Raw genomic sequence first — 20,613 nt, 5'->3', positions numbered from 1 at the left:
ACAGCCAGTTGGCTCCCTTCTTTAGCTTCAGCCTGTGAGGAAGGGGGCTGGTCTCTCTAACAAATCCCCCATAAGGGTCTTCTGTCTCCCCGACCAGTTTTTTAGTAAGGGGACTCAAAAGCTTTACTGAGTCCCATGGGACACTGATGGCAATTGCCACGGAGAAGCATTAGAAGGGCCAGCATTAGATTAGCACCACCCTCCATTGGCTTTCCTGCATCCTTTTCTGCTCCTATTCCTTTCACCTACAACATACTCTTTCTTCCAGTATGGAACTTGGGTTCCAGAAATTTAGTCTACTTTAGTTACAGCAAAAAGCTCTGCTCCCAGTTTTTCTGAAAGTTTTACAGGCCTCAAATGTTTTAGCACTCTTCATTCCCATGTATGAATCTGAAACCAGCAGACTTTCATATGCCTCTGAGTGTCATGAAAGTTTGCATAGCTCTGCTCATAATGCATAAATATCATGCTTCATGCAAAAGCTAGCTGAATATTATTTGTTAAGTAATATATATTAAATATTGCATTATTTTATTAACATTTTTGTTATTATTTGCCCAGAATCTAAAATGGGGAAAATAATTTGTGACTACTCACCAATATTTACAAATTTCATGAACATGTTCCAATAAAATATTCACAAATAATTTTTAAAACTAATTAGCCATTATTTAAAATATATTTGAAGATAAATATATTTTATTCACCCAGCTTTACTTCATACAACCTGCATGCACACAGCTAAATTCAATGTTTAGGTGTCCTAATGCATCAGTAGCTCTGTAGCTATATACTAATATTTAGTATTAATTAGCCTTGAAATATTTCCAAATTTATAAAAAGCTCTGTACTAGGAATTTGTTTTTTGTAAGTTTCATAGGGCTAAAAAACAGGAGTTACACAAAATTTCACAGCAGTTTTTGATTTTTCAGTAAAACAGGTCCATTATTCTCAGGGAAATGAAGATCACATATTTGCAAAAAGCATTAGATTCACCAGCAAACATTTATATAGAAGGATACCCAAGAGAATTCTATTTAAATTACTTAACTTCTATTCCCTTTTGTCACAGGAAGCAGATTCCAGTTCCCCACTCACTTTTAAAGGGCCCAATCACCCTGTGACACCACCCCACATTCATCTCTTCCACTTCAGTCTCTTATGTTAGTTACTATCCTAAAGAGCTTGTTAGTAATTCTCCATTTCATTCCCTTCTGAATCCTGCACATCAGTGTAATATTGACCCTCAGCCCAGCTTTACATAGGGCTGAGCTAGCTATTTCTTTAATTCCATACAGCTGCTCCCTGGGTCCAATTTGGGTCATGCTTTGCTACATTGCTACAATTTCAGGCCTCAAGTTAGCAAAGCACTTAAGCAGATGCTTAACTTCAAGCACAATTATAAGTGCTTTGAGCCCTCATTTAGGAAGGTAGTTATGTGTCCAACTTCAAACATCTGTGGAGGAGAGTGTGGGGGTCCCAGGCTAGGGGTGGGGTCATGTGGCAGGTGGTCACAGGGGTTACTCCCCTGACCTCCAGCTTCTCTCCCCCTCCCCCCCCCCCAAATTTCCCCACCAGTTGCTGTCCCGGCCAGTCAGGGTAAGCCACTGGTGGGCCGGGACACTTTGTTTACTTAGGTTTACATCCGTGCATGCAGATGCTCGAGGTAAACAAACCATCTCGGCCCACCAGCGGCTTATCCTGATGGTCTGGGAGCCAAAGTTTGCCAGCCCCTGAATTACAGAGTCAGCTTATGAATGGGTCATAAAAAATTTCCATTTTTACTTATCCATCTTGGGGTGGTCAGCTTATAAACGAACCGGCTTATGATTGTGTATATATGGTAAATTGTTTTACAGATTGTCTTAAAAGCTTTGGATCCCAGCTTTGAAATAGAAAATCCTTATGTCCAATCTATCCAGGGTATGTATAGTTTGGGTTTTCTTTACACATAGTCATTTGTTTGTCTTGAATGTTAAATACTATGGTCTAGATCCTCAGCTACTGTAACAGCGTAATGTAGCTAATTTACATCAGCTGAGCACCCTGTTGATTTTCAAGTGAATAGAGTTTTTAGGTTAATCGTGGTTCTTTATTTCCTTTCTCTTATCCCAGAGCTCATCACCTTAACAAACCTGAGAATAAATTTCACGAAACTCCACACTCTTGGGGATACTCTATTTGGAAGAAGACAAAGTGATCTCCTTGAAAAATATTATTATGCAGTTTATGAAATAGTCGTCCGTGGAAGTTGTTTTTGTAATGGTCATGCCAGCCAATGCAGTCCAGTGCAGAAACTGCGGGGTGATGTTTTTTATCAGCCTGGAATGGTAAGCGTGATGGGGCAAGGCCAGATGGCTACAGTAAAGTACTGAGAAAAAGGTATGTTAGCCCCAGGCTAAACAAATCCCTAGGACCTAGTAACCCTCCGTCGCATGCCCACCAATAAATCTCCGGGCATGGGGGGGCTGACCGTGGAGTTCTACCGTGTGTTCTGGGACTTTCTCGGCCCAGACCTGGTCACCGTCTGGGCCGAGTCTTTGCAGAGCGGGGTCCTCCATCTCTCGTGCAGGCGAGCCGTGCTTGCCTTATTGCCGAAAGGACCTCCGCGATTACGGACATTAGGTTGCTCCTCTCGCTCCTCAGCAAGGACTACATAAATCGTTCGAGCCCATCTCAATGCATGGCTAGAGGTCTGCGTTGCTGGCGGTGTGTCCACCCATGACCAGACCTACACCGTCCCAGGCCGACGATCTTGATAACTGTATCTGGTTCCAGACCTTCTTGGAATTAGGTGTATGGATGTCTGTCGTTCACCCTCTTGTCCCTGGATCAGGAGAAGCTCAACAGGATGGAATCACGTATCTCAAATGCGGCCTCTGCGAGCGTTTGGCTTCGACCCCGCTTTGTGGGTTTCTCCAGGTTGCGTACGCTTTCTTCGGGTGTCTGGTCAGGCTCAACTGCGACCCTGACTGAGGCGTTCCAGCTTCGGCGGGGAGCGGACAGGGGTGCCCTTCGGGCAAAGCTGTATCGTTGGCGATTCGGAGCCCTTCCCGGTTGTCTCGTCTGCAGTTTGAGAGGTTGTGTCGTTGAAGTTGGTGCTTCGGAGCTCGAGCTGCGCTGCGTGCCTGTCGGCGTACGCTGACGGAGTGCTCCTCGTGGTCGTCCAGACGTCTCGGTACTTGGCGCGGTGGAGGCTTCCAGGACGTTGTAACTCGGCGCCTATCCGCCGGTCAACTGGTCAGAGCACCTGCCTGGTGGTCGAATGGTGTAGGCGAGCTCCCTCCCACCCGACGCTTCAGGCCCTCGGATGGAGCCGGTCCTGCTCTAAATCGTCGCATTACCTTTCTGCCCGCATCTGTCCTGCCGAAAACTGGCTATGTTGGGCAGCAGGTGTGATCACGAGCGCTCCGAAAATGGAAGGACTTACTCCGTGCCTCTCCCTTCGGGAGGAGCCACTCGTGCTAATCAACTGGTCCGTCCATGTCTGAGACGCGCAACACCCTGTCCCGGCCCCGGATTCCTGGCCAACCTCCAGATGGCGGATTGTGGAGGTTCTTTGGGGCTGCGGATGCAGCTGCGAGTGTCTGCAGGTTGCCTCCACCTCCCCTGGAGAAGTGGGCAGGCCTGAAGTGCCTACCGCCTCATGGTCCATGTCTCCGCCTCCAGGCCCTGCAGAGGCTCCGTATGGTGCAGGTAGTCCAAGGTTTTCGTTATTGCCGCGCTTTTTTTTTCTCCGCCGCTTCCGAGGCTCCGATCGACCCGCAGCTCTTTCACCTCCATTCCACGAGTTTCCGCGATGACCTCTCTGGGCGCCAGTCTTCTTACCAATTGGCCTCTTCATCCGAAGCTCTTTTCGATACCAGTCCGGCTGCACTGTGGGCCGTACCTTTCGTGAGCCCCCCATGCACCAAATCCCCAGCTTTCGTGCGGAATCCCCGTGGTCCGCCGAAGAGCTGTCTGGCGGTCACCAGGGTCGAGACCTGCCTGGACTACGAACCGGGAGACCTGGATCCTCTGACGTCGTCAGCGCATGGGCCTCCAGACTCATACTCCCCGACGGTATTCAGGATGTGAGCGGTACCTTTACTGCCGCCTGCTTAGGGCTTACCTGTCAACCAGTCCTGCGAGGAGGGCACACCCCGCTCCACCCTCCACCCCGACCCCGTGACATATTTATAGGGCCCCTAGCCCCGTGGACCCAATCGCCCCCTCACTGCGAGCGGCTGCACCACTCTGCAGCCAGTTCTGTTCCAGCCGCCACCACGGAACATCTACTACACGCTTAGTGCTCCACAACCGCTTCACCTACCTACCCCTCACGTCCCACCCTGATACTAAATGCGAGCCTCCTGCCACCTCTCAGAGGGTGAGAAGCCCCCAGTGGCGCTTGATACTCTGCCTGCCCGAGGCCTGAGGGGATGTCATTGTGCGCTCCTTCACGGGCGTGAGTGCTGGAATTATATTTGCAGCGTCACCCCTGGTCCCTAATACCTGCCCTTTCTGGGCGAAAGGAACCTGGCGCACATTATATTTGGCATTACGCAGGTTTGCAGCCCCTGTTCCGGCTCTCTCTGGCCTTCTATGCGTTTTTGGTTGCATTTTTCCCCCCACTCTCATCACGCACTCCCCATTCCGTGCCCCACACAAGTCACAGGAATCTCCTTATCAATCTCCCATTCCCGGCCAAATAGCTATCTACAACACCAGGGAGAGATGGTTGGCCGACGGAGTTTTCCTGTGGGCGTGCTAGGGCATTTCTTGTTCCTTCTGGCTGTTTACGCAGTCCGGAGGGTTCCTCTGCGCGGCGTCTCCACTGCTCCCCTGACGCCTTTGAGAGCTGTGAGCCGTTTGTCCGGGATTCTCTGCTCGTGTGACCCCATGCAGGATTCCCTGTAGTTAGCCCATATGACCTCATCCCGATCCTGTTTTTCATTATTGTCCCATTTAATTACTTGGTTTCCATATCTGGTTGGTCCTCCCCTTAGCTTGGGGGCTTTCTTATAAAGTGGGCAGCACGATGCCATAGGACCCTAGAACCAAATAGCGTTGCTCCAGTTAATCCAATGGCACCTGAGTCCATTAAGATCTTTCGAGAAGCAGTTAGAGATACTACTTTGAATTAGAAACACGGCTATCCATCAAGCAGGCTTATAGCGACCTGGTGTTAAAAAGAGCTTCACTCCAGTCACGGCAGGGACCAGAGGAGAGAAGGAAGCGTGTGTGAGGATGAACAAGAGGCAAGGAGCTGAGAGTGAGAACGTGTACTGCTGGAGGATTGAGGAGGACAAGCATTATCAGACACCAGGAGGAAGGTCCTGTGGTGAGGATAAAGAAGGTGTTTGGAGGAGGCCATGGGGAAGTAGCCCAGGGAGTTGTAGCTGTCATGCAGCTGTTACAGGAGGCACTATAGACATCTGCGATCCACAGGGCCCTGGGCTGAAACCCGGAGTAGAGGGCGGGCCCGGATTCCCCCCAAACTTCCCAATTCCTGATCAGACACAGGAGGAGCTGACCCAGACTGTGGGTTCCACAAGAGGGGAAGATCACTGAGGTGAACAAATCCGCCAATAAGCGCAGGACCCACCGAGGTAGAGGAGGAACTTTGTCACATAAGCTATAAAACTTCCAATCCTAAAAGGGATTCCCTATATGGTAATTTTTGGATGATTATCCTTGGATTGTAATTTGTGATTCAACATTTTAAAAATATTTTAACATTGCGTCCTCCATTAAAAACACTGGGCCAGATTAAGAGACCAGAATCTGACCCCTGTTGGAACTAGACTGGTAGTTCTATAATAACTGACACACAAACATGTTAATAATAGCATGAAAATACCAGAGCTGTAATGGTGCAAATGTAATCCAGTAAGTAATGTGTGTTGTGTGCAGATCTGAACGGCTACTTTATTGGGTACATTCCATAACACCAGTAGGGTTTGGTGAAAACTCTGCTGCATGAAAAGAGTCATCAGCACAAAGAGAATTCCCTGTTTCTATATTAAAAACAAACAAACTGGTAAACAGCAGATTGTCCAAGGAGTCAGGAACAGAAAGAAGTGTTTAAACCTCAGTTTCTGTCAGTAGAAGTATCTTTTCTAAAATTTCTTCAATATCTTTAAGACAGATTGGTCATTGTTTCCACACACTGTCCATGCCTCTTGCTCATGTAACTGAGAATTGTTTCTGTCACATGAGGGAGCCAGAAGGCTCTGAATTTCTCTGCTTATGCTGGCACACCAAAAGCCCAGGGTTACTTGGGTATTTTAACATGGGAACATTTTAGGTTGGCATATAGCATTTTGGGGGATCTATCCAGATGTGCGAGTACATAGGACTCTTCATGTCATGTAAAACTGTTCGATTTTGGCAAATGATGAATTTGTAGTTTTAAAGCTTATCTCAGCAAAGTAGGCAAAGTCACTCTTGAAATCAGTTACTTTCTGGAGATGAAACAAACATCAGGAATACCATGTTTCATTACAATTAACATAGTAAATTTCTCCCTCTAAGGGAGAGAGGCAACCTGATGTGGTTCTGGCACTATGGAAGTTTTCAGCTTTCAAGAATCAAAAAGTAATATATTATCCCACATGAAAGAAAGCTATATTGGGGTGGGGGTGGTTGGAGTGTATTTTTTTCCTGCCAAATGGCCCAAAGTCAATGGACTAAAGAAAATACAGTTATTTTTGTTGTTGTTGACATGGTGCAGGTTCATGGCAGATGTATCTGTCAGCACAACACTGCTGGCATGTCCTGTGAAAGGTGTAAAGAATTCTACAATGATGCTCCCTGGAGGCCAGCCGAAGGATCGCAGGATAATGCTTGCAAAGGTACCCGACAAATATAGTTACTTAATTTTCATCAGACAGTTGATAGCACAGTACAATCCCATGCATTGCCTACAAGGACTGCTGAGATTTCACATGGGCTTGTTTCTCATGCTTAAACCCAGCAGAACAGGATATCCTAGATGGATTCAGGTGTTAGCAATGCATTGTCAGGAGAGATGTGTGGCAACTGTGCTGCATCCCGTGGTGATATATCTGTATATCTAACATCTGTGTTGCGCTCAATGAAGGAAAGCTATTTCCATTTCCAGTTCTCTGTAAAGAGTAAAAGTACAGTGAACAAGAAAAGACAAAGAAGGCAAAAGGGATTATTCACTGCTTAGGGTCTTTATTGCAAATGAGAATATAATTTAGACAAAGCTGTATTCTTTTCAGTAGATTACTAGCAGATTACTAAACCATCTTCAGTACACTACAAAATTGTGATGGCCACAAGGGATCTAAGACATTCTGGGCCAGATTTACCTTTATGTTCCAGCTGCTTTTCACCACCCCAGTGATGTAAAGCAGCCAGATCAGACAGCTGAATCTGATCTTTCTGTGCATCTGACTGTTCTCAGTTATATCAGTGAAAATTGTGAGTCGCTCCACTGAATTTTCATGCTGGTAAAGACAGCGAGAGATCAGAATTAGACACTTTACTTCAGCTGTGACATTCTTCATCCCCACTCTCAGGCCTGGGGGAGGTCACACCCAGGGAGTATTCACCCCACTGCCAGGCTTGGGGGAGGTCACAGTCAGAGACTATTCACCCCACTGCCAGGCTTTTGGGTGGTGGTGTCAGCTCCAGGTCTTTTTCATCCTCTCTAAGCCTGAACAGGAGAGGGAGGGGTGCTGTTCAGTTTTAATTGTGTCCTCTTCTCCCTCTTCACAGGGATAAAGAGGAGCTGACCCACTTTCTGCTGGTGTGGGGGGCACTGCCTGCCTCTTGCAACAGCTCTCATTGGTAGTCCTTTCCCAAGAGATAGGGAAGTGGGGAAGGCAGCCAATCAGAGGGGCTTTTCCCCTGGGCAGGGCAAGATTTCCTATGAAAACTGGCTCATGCAGTAACAAAAATCATATTACTCATGATCAAATCATGAGAATTGGCAATACTGCCTATTGCTCTCACTGAAACGAATGGCACTTTACAATGATTGGTATTTTTAAAAGCGCACATCCACACCAAACAAGAGTTTGTAATTATTCAGAATGATCAGTTGTGCATATTGCTAATATATGTAAACAAGTGAACTTATTATTATTTTTACCCTCGTCCTTCCCCTCAGTTCTCTCCTATCAGGGCCGGTGCAAGGATGTTTCGCACCCTAGGCAAAACTTCCACCTTGTGCCTCCCTCTGTGCCCATGCCCTGAGGCGCCCCCCTTGCGGCAGCTCTCTACCCTCCGCCCTGAGGCACCCCCCCACCCCAGCTCACCCCTGCTCCGCGCACGAGGATGCCGTCACTGCTTCACTTCTCCTGCTTCCCAGGCTTGGAGCACCAATTAGCTTAGGCGCTGCAAGTCTGGGAGGTGGGAGAAGTGAAGCAGTCACGACGTGCTCAGGGAGGAGGCGGGGCAGGGGTGAGCTGGGGTGGGGAGTTCCCCTGCATGCCGCCCCCCCCCACTTGCTTCAGGCGGCCCTTCCCGCACTCCCCTGCCCCATCTCCCTCCACTTAAATGCCAGTAGTCACTGGGGCAGCTGGATCTTTGGCCGCCGTGGTTGCTACTGAAGAAAATGCCCCCCCCCCAAATCCTAGCACCCTAGGCAACCGCCTAGGTTGCCTAAATGGTTGCACCGGCCTTCTCATATTGTTTGTCACACTCACTGGTTCTGTGTTGTCTTCAGTTAGGCCCCAATCCTCCAAACACTCATCCACATACTTAGCTTTTTGCAAGTGTGTAATGCCACCAAAGTCAGTTGAACTACTGTACTAACTTGCATAGTGTAATTGTTTGCAGGATCTGGGCCATACATTGTAATCTTTCTGAGCATGGTACTATGTACAGCTCCTGGACTTGTAAATCACCCGGCATAATGGGGCCGTAGTCATGAGTGACACATTGAGGCACTACTGTAATACAACTTAAAAAATAATATTAACATTAATAATTGACTTCAGTGGGAGCACGATCAGAAGTATGAATCAAAATGTGCCGGCTCTTAAATAAACCACACTTTGTTTTCTGTTTTAGTGTGTAAATGCAATGGCCATTCAGACCGATGCCATTTTGACATGGCCGTGTACGTAGCTAATGATCACATTAGTGGTGGCGTATGTGAAGACTGTCAGCACCATACCATGGGGCAGCACTGTGATCAGTGCAAGCCTTTCTTTTACCGGGATCCTCTGAGAGCAATTTCAGACCCTTACGCCTGCATCCGTAAGTGCCTTGTTCTTTCCCTCCTTTATAAATGGCTAGCAATGATTGGACCAAAATTACATATTTCCAGTTCTCTTTGTAAGCTGCTACACTCTCCAAGTGCTTTCTTCATCAATACACTTAATAATCAATATAGATGTAAAAATGTTTGCCTACCTCAGAAGCAGAAGCGTTATATAGACCAGTTGACTAACAGCATTCTCAAGCTAATGGGGAAAAAGAACCTGCATTAATTTCAACTATGGCTCCTCACTGAATTCAGCTTTGAAGTCTGGCAGGGAAGATATCTTTCTTGTAACAAATCAGCGTAGATATGAATAGCCATAAATGGCCAGACTTAGACCAGCCCTGCGCAGGTACAAGAGAAGAGGCAAACACAACAAGTTCCCTAAAACCTTGCATCCTTCAAGATGGATTTACCGGAACCCTATTCAGGAGTGTATGGTTTGCTTTTTCCTGCCACCCTGGAGATGCTAGGTACCTGAAAGAGGGAGGGGAGTGACTAGGATGGGGCCATGACTCCTCCCTCTGCACAAAGAGAAGAGGGGACCATTTGCATTCTTCAAGGGATGGGTAGCTTCCCCTCCAGTATGTTTTGCCTGGAAGGCCCTTGGAATAATTTTGGTTAAGATGAGGCTTTGCTTGTAGAGTATCTAACACTCTGGGGCCCTGATCCTGACAGGAGTCTCTGGGCACTACCTGAATACAAATATTTAATAATAGCAGTTATGGAACCTGCAGTATAATGAGTATTTCTAAATATCATTATTTCCACATCTCCATTTGAATATCTGTGTTTGTAGCCTGTGATTGTGACCCAGAAGGTACATTATACAGTGGGTTGTGTGAAAGCCGTACAGACCCTATTCTTGGAACTATTGCTGGTCGGTGCCTTTGCAAGGAGAACGTTGAGGGAGTCCGTTGTGACATGTGCAGGCTGAGCTACTATGGGCTGAGTGGCAGTGATCCTCTTGGCTGCCAGCGTACGTAAACTATGATCTTTTTCTCTTTTCCTTTCAAAACTTAATTTTATGTGACAGAGGCAGATAAAAAATAAATCTGGCCCCTTTACAAGTCACATCAGGTTGTCTGCCATCGCTTACTGCACCAGGTGGCATTTCCTGGAAATTATCTGAAATGAATCATAGAGTCAGAAATGTAGGGCTGGAAGGGACCTGGAAAAGTTATCCAGTTCAGTCTCCTGCACTGAGGCAGGACCATGTAAACCTAGGCCACCCCTAACAGGTATTTGTCCAACCCAGAGGTGCCAACTCTGTGGGTGCTCTGGGGCTGGAGCACCCATGGGAAAAAAATAGTGGGTGCTCAGCACACACCGGCAGCCCTGCTGATCAGCTCCTCCCTCTCCCCCCCAGTGCCTCCTGCCCATCAGTGATCTGCTGTTCAGGAGGGGGAGGAGGGGTGGTAGGAAGAGGCGGAGCAAGGGCAGAGCGTACTTGCGAAGGGGAAGAACAGGGCGGGAAGAGGCAGGGTGGGGGCGGGGTAGGGCCTGAGGTGTAGCAGGGGTCAAACAACCCCAGGGAAACCAGAAAGTCAGCGCCTCTGGTCCAACCTGTTTGTAAAAACCTCCAGTGATGGGGATTCTATAACTTCCCTTGGAAGCTTATTCTGGAGCTTGACTGCCCTTACAGTTGGAAAGTTTTTTCTAATATCCAAGCTAAGTCTCCCTTGCTACAAATTAAATGCATTACTTCCTGTCCTATTTTCAGTAGACATAGAGAACAATTGATCACCGTCCTCTTTATAATAACTTCAGCATATTTGAAGACTGTTACCAGGTCCCCCACAATAAAGGAGGCCAGTCAATAAAGGAGAGTAGGACTAGAAATATATGATTTGACAAAAACATAGTATAGAATTAGCCCCATTCTCCTTTAAATAGAAGGAATATTAAATATGTGATCTGATTCCTTTGATCAGGGGGATTTCAAACAGGCGACATTTTTATTTATATTAAACAAGTATGAGAGTAATTTGGTAATCATGAAGGAGACTAGCTTGAATCACTCATAGTGCAGGTGGGCTTTATGCAAGATTTCCCCAGCATGCCTTCCCCCAATGCACCATCCTTCTGGCTTGCAGCGCTCATGGTATCTCAGGTTCTAATGTTCTGCTGTTAGTTTGTAGGGTTGTTAGTGACACAGACAGATGTCCATTGCAAGCACCTTATGTCAGATTTTGCAGAGTCATGTCCTGGGTTAGTATTTCAAAAGCATATAGAAACTATTTACCTGGGCAGGTAAACCAGTGCCTTTTAAACAGGGGAAAAGGGGAATGTCATCAAAATCCCCCGCCAAACATTCCATTCATATTTTTAGGGTATAAAAACATGAAGTCTATATAAACCCACCTGGAACAGAAACAAAACAGATGAGGTCTGCACTACCATGTGAGAGCACTCTTTTGGGGATGATTTAGGAGGCCCTGTACCTTGGGCTGGTAAAGATCAAGTAGGTGGCAAACCTGATACACTGGGTATCAGAAGGCTGCAGACTGCATTACTCTCAAGAACTTTCGGTCAATCACTTCTTTGAACCAGTTTCAAGTGAAATTGTGCATCTTTGTCCTCCTCAGGGATTGTCAAATTTTGCAAACACATTGTGCTTATCAAATAATAAATAACAATAAGGGTAATAAAGGCAGAGGTTAGGCTCAGCAATGATGAGAATACTAAAGTGGAGCAAAGAAGAAGAATGCAGCAGAAACCGCTCCATAGAACTTCTTTCAAGAGTCCAACATGCGTTGCCAGAGCCATCCCTTGCCCACCAGCACAGCTTCTCCTTCCAGATGCCCACCAAAAATACCTGAGGAAAATGATCTGACCCTCAGAAACAGCTGGTTTGCTAAGTATTAATTGGATTCTGAAGCTGGTCTTCTGCAGTTTGTTTCCCTAACAGTTGAGTGCAATGGTTATTTCAAGTTCACGCCAAAAGTGAGTGTAGGGCTCGTTCCTGCAGTGGCGCTAACGGAAGTGATTATGTGTTTCTTTCCTTGCAGCCTGCACCTGCAACCCTTCTGGGAGCTTGTCTTTCTCGATGTGTGATCCAGTGACTGGAGAGTGCCTCTGCCAGCGTTTCGTCACAGGGCCACATTGTGATGAATGTCTTGTATGTAATCAGGAGGCTTTTATTATTGCTTCATGTAGCATCCTGTTTTACACATCCTCAAAGGTCTTTGCCTTGCCCACGTCCTGCCTCCTTATTGCTTCTGCCATGCACAGCCTGTTAAAGGGGAACACAACACGATGCCAAGTGGAAATGGCCTATAGACCACAACATTTATCAAAGAATTAGACAAAAAAGAGTGACAGGGCATGAGAACAAATAGTCCTTGCTACAAGGAACCCTCAGATGAGTCTCTCCACCCATTCTAATTAAAGCAACCTGGAGTCAGACCTCTATGGTGCTTCAACTGATCCAACCATGTTCTCATCTAGGTCTGGCTGGCTGGAACATAGCCAGATTCTGCTTTTGCTGAAGTCATTGGCAAAACTCCCATTGTTTTCAGTTGAGCAGGATTGAGCCATCAGATGACTAAACCAGCAAATGCTGTGCCCATGTAGAGATAGTTGGATTGTCCCAAGAACATCCCCCAGCAGACTCCAATGGGGATGGGACGGGGGGCTACTGCCTTGTGAGTGACATCCGCCATTTCTACCATGTTCCCACTATGACAGCCTTGAGTGACTGTTGGTAAAAACACTTGATGGCTTGTGCCCTTTATGTTCTGTTATGGGGGAATCTGTCATGTCTGAAAATATAGATGGGAACAGTTAGGGTTGGGCAAGTATTGAAAAGCATTGTCTATGAATATTCGCTTGAAATTTTAAATGACTGAGCTTCATCCGGGATTGGGCCTTTATATGTTTTACTTTTTGTGAACATTTGTGCAGCCAAGTTTACTGGCACCAGATTTGCAGAAAGAAAATGAATGAAATAGATAGTCCCAACGAGAGTAGAGTTTCTTCATAGTCAAAAAGGATTGGGGTGGTTGTAATTTAAGTTGTTAAATATTCACTGTCAAAAATCAATACATTTTCCTTTCTTATCATAGGTAGGATACTGGGGGCTTGGGAGTAATTTATATGGCTGTTCTCCATGTGGCTGTGATATTGGTGGAGCCCACAATAACTTGTAAGTCATTTAGTTCTCATTTTAAAGTACCTTTCTCCTTTTGATGGTATAGAATTAACACCAGCATATATTGCACCTTTTTGATAGGGTTATGGGATCTCGTGGTTAAAGAAGAAACCAAGAACCGGTAGTTTAGAGACAGAGTTTCATCGTGTCTGAGCAATGTAAAATCACCCTGGTGTAAGATTTTGTGACTTTATTAGCGAAGTTTAAATGGATTTGAGTATGACCAGGAAATATCAGTACATACTAGGGAACTTTTAGTGGGCAGCAGCAAGGTGCATGTGTACAGTCTGTGTGCAGCACACTGGGCGGCTATAGGTTGACACCTTAGCTTGCTACACAGTAAGTATTTATGTAGACATGCCCTTATCTTTTTCTCTGAAGCAAATTTTAAATCATTAAGAGTCAAGATCAGTTAAATGAAAAGAACAAACCACCTCAACCTGACTCCCAATGCACAGGGCCCCCAACATTGTACAGTTTGGGACAATAATTTTGAACTTGGGTTCCTACGTTCATGTTTAGGCACCTAAATAAATAGCCCGGTTTGCAAATGGAGTTCCCATGGCTTTAAAATAATGTTGGGCTTTAGGCCACTCACATTTGAAAACATTGGCCCTATACTTTGCTTCATTACTCCAGGAAAAAGGTTACTAGAGTGCATGGTCTGGTCCCATATAGCAAGTCCTGCAGTATGTTTCTATGCACATGCTTAGGTAAAACCAAGCTAGTGGATATAGGACATGTTGCAGTTTGTGGAAATGGTAGAGCAAGCAAGGGTGACAGACACATACCTTTGCCAACTGATTAATAAGGAAGCACTGGAATAAACTCTAGCATTACAAGCAAGAAATAGTGATTGCTGGAAAAATATTTAAAAATTGAATTAATTTTACAGTGAAAGGAACAATAAGAATAAAAGCAAAGGTAGAATAACTATCCCCTGTGTATGGTGTAAACATATGTGTGTTGGTGAGACTCTTACACCTCTTCTTTTCCCACCTGTTCATCCAGGTGTTCATCAAGTGATGGGCAGTGTGAATGTCTTCCTAACATTGTGGGCCGTCGGTGTACAGAACCAGCCCTAGGCTACTTCTTTTTACCATTGGATTATTATATCTATGAAGCAGAGCATGCAAAGCCGCTTTCCAGATCTGCACCTTTGGTATGTTTTGCTTTTATGTGCAGTATTCAGAGGTAACGCGTAAGGTGATGTAAACCGATGTAAAGGAGTCTAGGTTGGTGTCGGTGGAATGCTGAGAGCAAAGGGGAAAGTTCTGTAGTGGGAAAAGCAACCAAAAGGAGGATGGAAGATAATTTCAGATAAAGTGGTTTCCTCACCCTCCCCTGTAATTTTAAATGACACTTCTCATTGTGTAAATTACACTGATTGACATTCCCTAGCCCTAGTCCTTGACTGTAACTAGGGAGCCCTTGGTGAAGTGTGGAGAGGTGGCCATGGGTATCCTCTGTGTTCCTTCAGTCTTGAGTTGCCCAGGTACCTGGCCAATCCTGAGTGTAAATTAGAGCATCCTGAAGGTTTATGCCAGCTGCCAAAGATCCTGAGAAGCCATGATGGCAACTGGATACCCTGGACTGCTGAGGTGCCTGGCACAGGCCTTCATCTCTGGCCACAGCACTTGATTAGAAAGAACCTTTCAGTGGTTCTATCTCATCTACGGCTTCCCGTATGTGAGGGGTGAGTGTCTTCCTCTGCTCATTAATGCCAGCTTTAGGATAGCTCTGTGATGGATTGGGTCACAGAAACCCCCTTGGGACTGCCACCTGATCTGCTGGGACTACCTCTAAGCCCATTTTCCCTGGCAGCTTGGGACCTCAGTGCTCTGCCTGGTTGGGCCAGACATGCTAGCCTGCTACAAACACAGACCCAGGTCTGAACCACGTCCCCCACAAGCTGTAGGCTTAACTGAAAACAGTGTAAGAAGTGCTCCTGTTTCCAACACCCAGATACCAAGTTTCCAATGGGATCAAAGCCCCAGATAAATCCGTTTTACTCTGTATAAAGCTTATACAGGGTAAACTCAAATTTTTTGCCCTCTATAATACTGATAGAGAGATATGCACAGCTGTTTTCTCCCCCAGGAATTAATTACTTGTGCTAGGTTAATTAATAAGTAAAAAGTGATTTTATTAAATATAAAAAATAGCATTTAAGTAGTTCCAAGTAATAACAGACAGAACAAAGTGAATTACCAAGCGAAATAAAATAAAACGTGCAACTCTAAGTCTAATACAGTAAGAAACTAAATGCAGGTAAATTTAACCGTCAGAGATGTTTCAATAAACTTCTTTGACAGACTAGACTTCCTCCTAATCTGGGTCCAGCAATCACTCACACCCCTGTAGTTACTGTCCTTTGTTCCAGTTTCTTTCAGGCATGTTTTTGAGGTGAAGAGGCTATCTCTTGAGCCAGCTGAAGACAATATGGAGTTTTCCAGGGCCTTATATAGTCTTTCTCTTGTGGATGGAAACCCCTCTCTTCCCCTGTGTAGAATTACAGCTACAAGATGGAGTTTTGGAGTCACATGGGCAAGTCACATATTCATGCATGACTCATAGAGTCATAGACCTCAAGGTCAGAAGGGACCATCATGATCATCTAGTCTAGCCTCTTGCACAACGCAGGCCACAGAATCTCACCCACCCACTCCTGTAATAAACCCCTAACCTATGTCTGAGCTATTGAAGTCCTTAAATCATGGTTTAAACACTTCAAGCTGCAGAGAATCCTCCAGCAAGTGACCCGTGCCCCATGCTGCAGAGGAAGACAAAAAAACCCCAGGGCTTCTGCCAATCTGCCCTGCAGGAAAATTCCTTCCCGACCCCAAATATGGTGATCAGTTAAACTTTGAGCATGTGGGCAAGACTCACCAGCCAGACATCCAGGAAAGAATTCTCTGTAGTAACTCAGATCCCACACCATCTAACATCCCATCACAGGCCATTGGACATATTTACCACTAATAGTCAAAGATCAATTAATTGCCAAAATTAGGCTATCCAACCATACCATCCCCTCTATAAACTTATCAAGCTTAGTCTTGAAGCCAGATATGTTTTTGCCCCCACTACTCCTCTTGGAACTTCACTCCTCTGATGGTTAGAAACCTTCATCTAATTTCAAGTCTAAACTTCCTGATGACCAGTTTATATCCGTTATTTCTTCTGTCCACATTGGTACAGAGCATAAATAATTCCTCTCCTTCCCTGGTATTTATTCTTCTGATATATTTATAGAGAGCAATCATATCTCCCCTTAGCCGTAAACAAGCCAAGCTCTTTGAGTCTCCTTTCATAAGATAGGTTTTAAGTTCCTTGGATCATCCTAGTAGCCCTTCTCTGTACGTGTTCCAGTTTGAATTCATGCTTCTTAAATATGGGATACCAGAACTGCACAAAGTATTCCAGATGAGGTCTCACCATTGCCTTGTATAATAGTACTAACACCTCCTTATCTCTACTGGAAATATCTCATCTGATGCATCCCAAGACCACATTCGCTTTTTTTCACAGCCATATCACATTGGCGGCTCATAGTCATCCTGTGATCAACCAATACTCTAAGGTGCTTTTCCTCCTCTGTTTCTTCCAACTGATGCATCCCCAGTTTATAGAAAAATTCTTGTTATTAATCTCTAAATGCATGACCTTGCACTTTTCACTATTACATTTCATCCTATTACTATTACTCCAGTTTATAACATCATCCAGATCTTCCTGTATGATATCCCGGTCCTTCTCTGTATTGGCAATACCTCCCAGCTTTGTGGCATCCACAGACTTTATTAGCATACTCTCACTTTTTGCGCCAAGGTCAGTAATAAAAAGATTAAATAAGATTGGTCCCAAAACCGATCCCTGACTCAATTCTCTACAGTCTGAGCCATTGCCCACATGTTAACCCAAGTGTTCCCAGGAAAACTCAGACGTGGATTGGCATCTATCAAGGTCCATTGTTAGCCCCGTGCTCCCAACTGAATAACCCCTTCACACTATGTTGACCAAGTCTGCCGTAGGTGTTTTCTACATCAAACACTTTAAATACACGCATAGAGCCAATGCTCATAATTTCAGATATAAAAATGATACATGCATACTAATAGGATGAATACATGCAGTAGATCATAACCTTTGCAAAGTTATGTTACATGGCATATCTAGCATAAAACATATTCCAATTATGTCATATGTACACTCATAAGCATATTTCTATAAAGCATTACGAGGTGCAATGTCACAAGCTCTAATAGACTTGTTTAGACTCGCTTACACCACTGCATACACTGACTCTGAACTTAGTCCAGATTCTTCAGAAGTTCACATAACTGAGCCAGTCCATATGTCTTTTATTGATTTAAAATAGTTTCTTAATTTAGACATTGCTGTTGTGCATCCATAATGCAAGCTTTGGTTCTACTGAAATGTCTTCTTCATCCGCCAAGATTTCTACACAAGTTTCTTCTCTTATGTGTCCTTGAGAAGCCGCAAGCAAGGGATAATAAAAATGTATTTATTTGCTTGGCATATCTGAAAATAATCAGATATAATCACAAGCAGTAATCAACCTACGTTCCAGTAATGAAATAGAAAACAGATTTCTGGGACAGAGTGTGGAATGTCAATTGTCTATGTGGCAATAAAAGCTAGTTGGAATGGTGGTTATGTCTTCACTGCAGATAAAAGCGTGTTCTTAACTCAAGTGAACTAACTAGGGTTACACAGCAGTGACGACATGGCAACTCTGCTTTTAACTCATGTTAGCAACTCAAGGGGGACTCTGGGGTTGAACTTGAACTGCTAACCCAAGTTAAAAGCTGAGGTCCTGTGTCTTCACAGCTGTTTCAACCCAAGTTAGCTAATTCAAGGGGTTTTTTGTAGTGAAGACATATGCCATAGTGAAAGAGAGACATTTTCAACTCTTATTAGGCCACATTCTTGGAGCTGCACCCATTTACTCCAAGAGAGATTATAGCCTATTGTTTGGATTTTAATTTTAAGTAGCCATATATGCTTAAAGGTTGTTCAAACTGCACTGTCACATAAATCATCCATTTTTGCTTTTCAGGTTAAACCAAAAGCTTTACCAAGGTGCGATGTCTATTATCAGCAGCAAGGATATGATTTCACCATTGAAAATGGAAATATTGTATTAAACAGGAGCAAGAAACAAAGCGTAAGAAAACAGGAGTTGGAACAGGTAAACTGATACTACAGTAATCGTTCAACGAAGACTTGCAACAAATGCTGCTAATGTTTAATATTGCAACAAGAGTTTTGGTTTAGGGAATGGGTTAAACCATTGGTGACTATGAAATTGGAATTTACAGGTCTGTGTATAAGAATCCTTATGCAAATGGAATACATTAATTCATTGATACATTAATTCAGTTGTTCATATACAATTGGGCTGGATATTTTATAATTCTCTGTCTTACACACACACACACACACACACACACACACACACACACACACACACACACACACACACACACACACACAGGCTTATTTTGCCATGTTTAGTGGGCAAGCTATAGGCTTAAATTCAGAGATTTATTTAGAAAGAAAAATGTGACAAGAAAAGGGGATCATTTTCAACTTCTGACACTTACATGGATACTTGCATCATACCTATTAGTGTCATTGCAATTTAAGCCATTGTCAGCTTTCCAATTATAAACATCTGCAGTCATGGATTATAGACTGCTCAGAAAAATGTGTCTGTGAGTAAACAGCCTAAAACAGTGTATTAAAAATATTTTAAAATAGATTATAGTTATATCTAAAAAACAGAGAGAGAAAGGGATGGAGAGAGAGGTGACACCTTTATTCACATAAAATTAGATTAAACGTGTTTTAAAATGTTATAAAATTGCAATGTATAAGCAAAAAGGCATGAAAAAAATAAAGCAAAGCACATTAAACGTTAAGTGAAGATTAAATATGGATCACTAAAGCATCATCATTAAGGTTAAGATTTTGTCATGAATATTTTTAGGAAAAGTCACGGACAGGTCATGGGCAAAACAAAAAAAATTCACAGAAGCTGTGACCTGTCCGTGACTTCTATTAAAAATATACCTGACAAAATGGGGATCTGCAGGTCCCCACACTGCCTGAAGCAGGGGCTGGGAGCTGCTTGCAGCAGCTGGGGGCTACAAGGTACCCCTGCCGCCTTCAGCTTTGGGGGTCAACTGCTGCCCATGGGAGCTGAGAGCTGCTAAGTACCCCCAGCAGTAGTGGGCCGGGAGCTGCGGAGGTTCCCCTGCCACAGCCGGGAGCTCCAGAATTCCCTGGCCAGGAGCTGGGGGGTTCCTCCGCCGGTGGCCGAGGGCTCAGATTTCCCCGCCATCCATGGTAGCTGGGGACTTGGGGGTCCTCTTCCCGGGGCTCAGGGATTCCGCCAGTGCCCACAGTGGCTGCCCTGTCAGCAGCCAGGGGTTCTCTGCCAGCTGGGGCTTGGGGGTTCCCTTGCTGTCCATGACAGGCGGGGGTTTGGGGGTTCCTCCACCATCTGCAGCAGCTGGGGGCTTAGGAGTTCCCCTGCCACCTGCGGAAGCTGGGGGTTTGGGGATTCCCCCACTTCCCACCACAGCTGGGAGCTCCAGGGGCCTCCAGAGGCTCCCGGGATACCCCACAGCTTCCTGCTCCCACTGGAAGTGGGGGACCCTGCAGCTCCCGACCACAGCAGGCTGAAGTCACGGAGGTCACTGAAAGTCACAACCTCTGCATGCTTCCTCACTTTACTCAACAACTTTTTGAGACGGAAAAGTTTTCTGCAATCAACCAAGGTATCTCTCAAGACAAAGGCGGCTGAGTGAACAAAGCACTGTAAATCAGGAATATAGGCCCCAACCTCAACTCACTGCTTCCCTTTAGTGCTATCCAAAATGTCACTAATCTTCTCGCTGTACCACCCTTCCTATGTAGCTGACTGGGACGTCTGGAACCACTGAGATCATCATTGTCCTCTTCATCTTCCTCAGACTCAACCAGCTCAGAAGAACATTGAGCCACCACTGGAACATTCATATCATTCATGCAGGAAAAAAAAATTCAGTGGGAGTAGCTGGCATATCTATTGCCCCAAATATTGCTCAGGCATGCAGGAGTGAAATCAGGAAGGCCAAATCACACTTGGAGTTCCAGCTAGCAAGAGATGTTAAGAGTAACAAGAAGGGTTTCTTCAGGTATGTTAGCAACAAGAAGAAAGTCAAGGAAA

At 45.0% G+C, this 20,613-nt stretch overlaps 1 protein-coding gene across 1 annotated transcript in view; it reads left to right on the top strand.

Annotated features, from left to right (window-relative positions):
• LAMB4 (laminin subunit beta 4) overlaps positions 1-20,613 on the top strand; it is a 76,061-nt gene that overhangs the window by 15,255 nt on the left and 40,193 nt on the right. Inside the window, exons 6-14 of the mRNA XM_032803993.1 lie at positions 1,860-1,923; positions 2,116-2,330; positions 6,716-6,836; positions 9,028-9,216; positions 10,020-10,199; positions 12,232-12,341; positions 13,288-13,367; positions 14,385-14,535; positions 18,457-18,588. Of these exons, the coding sequence (XP_032659884.1) occupies positions 1,860-1,923; positions 2,116-2,330; positions 6,716-6,836; positions 9,028-9,216; positions 10,020-10,199; positions 12,232-12,341; positions 13,288-13,367; positions 14,385-14,535; positions 18,457-18,588 (1,242 nt within the window). The remainder of the gene's footprint in view (positions 1-1,859; positions 1,924-2,115; positions 2,331-6,715; positions 6,837-9,027; positions 9,217-10,019; positions 10,200-12,231; positions 12,342-13,287; positions 13,368-14,384; positions 14,536-18,456; positions 18,589-20,613) is intronic.

Source organism: Chelonoidis abingdonii, chromosome 1 (assembly GCF_003597395.2).
Source record: "Chelonoidis abingdonii isolate Lonesome George chromosome 1, CheloAbing_2.0, whole genome shotgun sequence".
Lineage (NCBI taxonomy): Eukaryota > Metazoa > Chordata > Testudines > Testudinidae > Chelonoidis > Chelonoidis abingdonii.
Note: the sequence above shows the minus strand (reverse complement) of the source record. Positions and strands in the feature narration are given on the sequence as shown.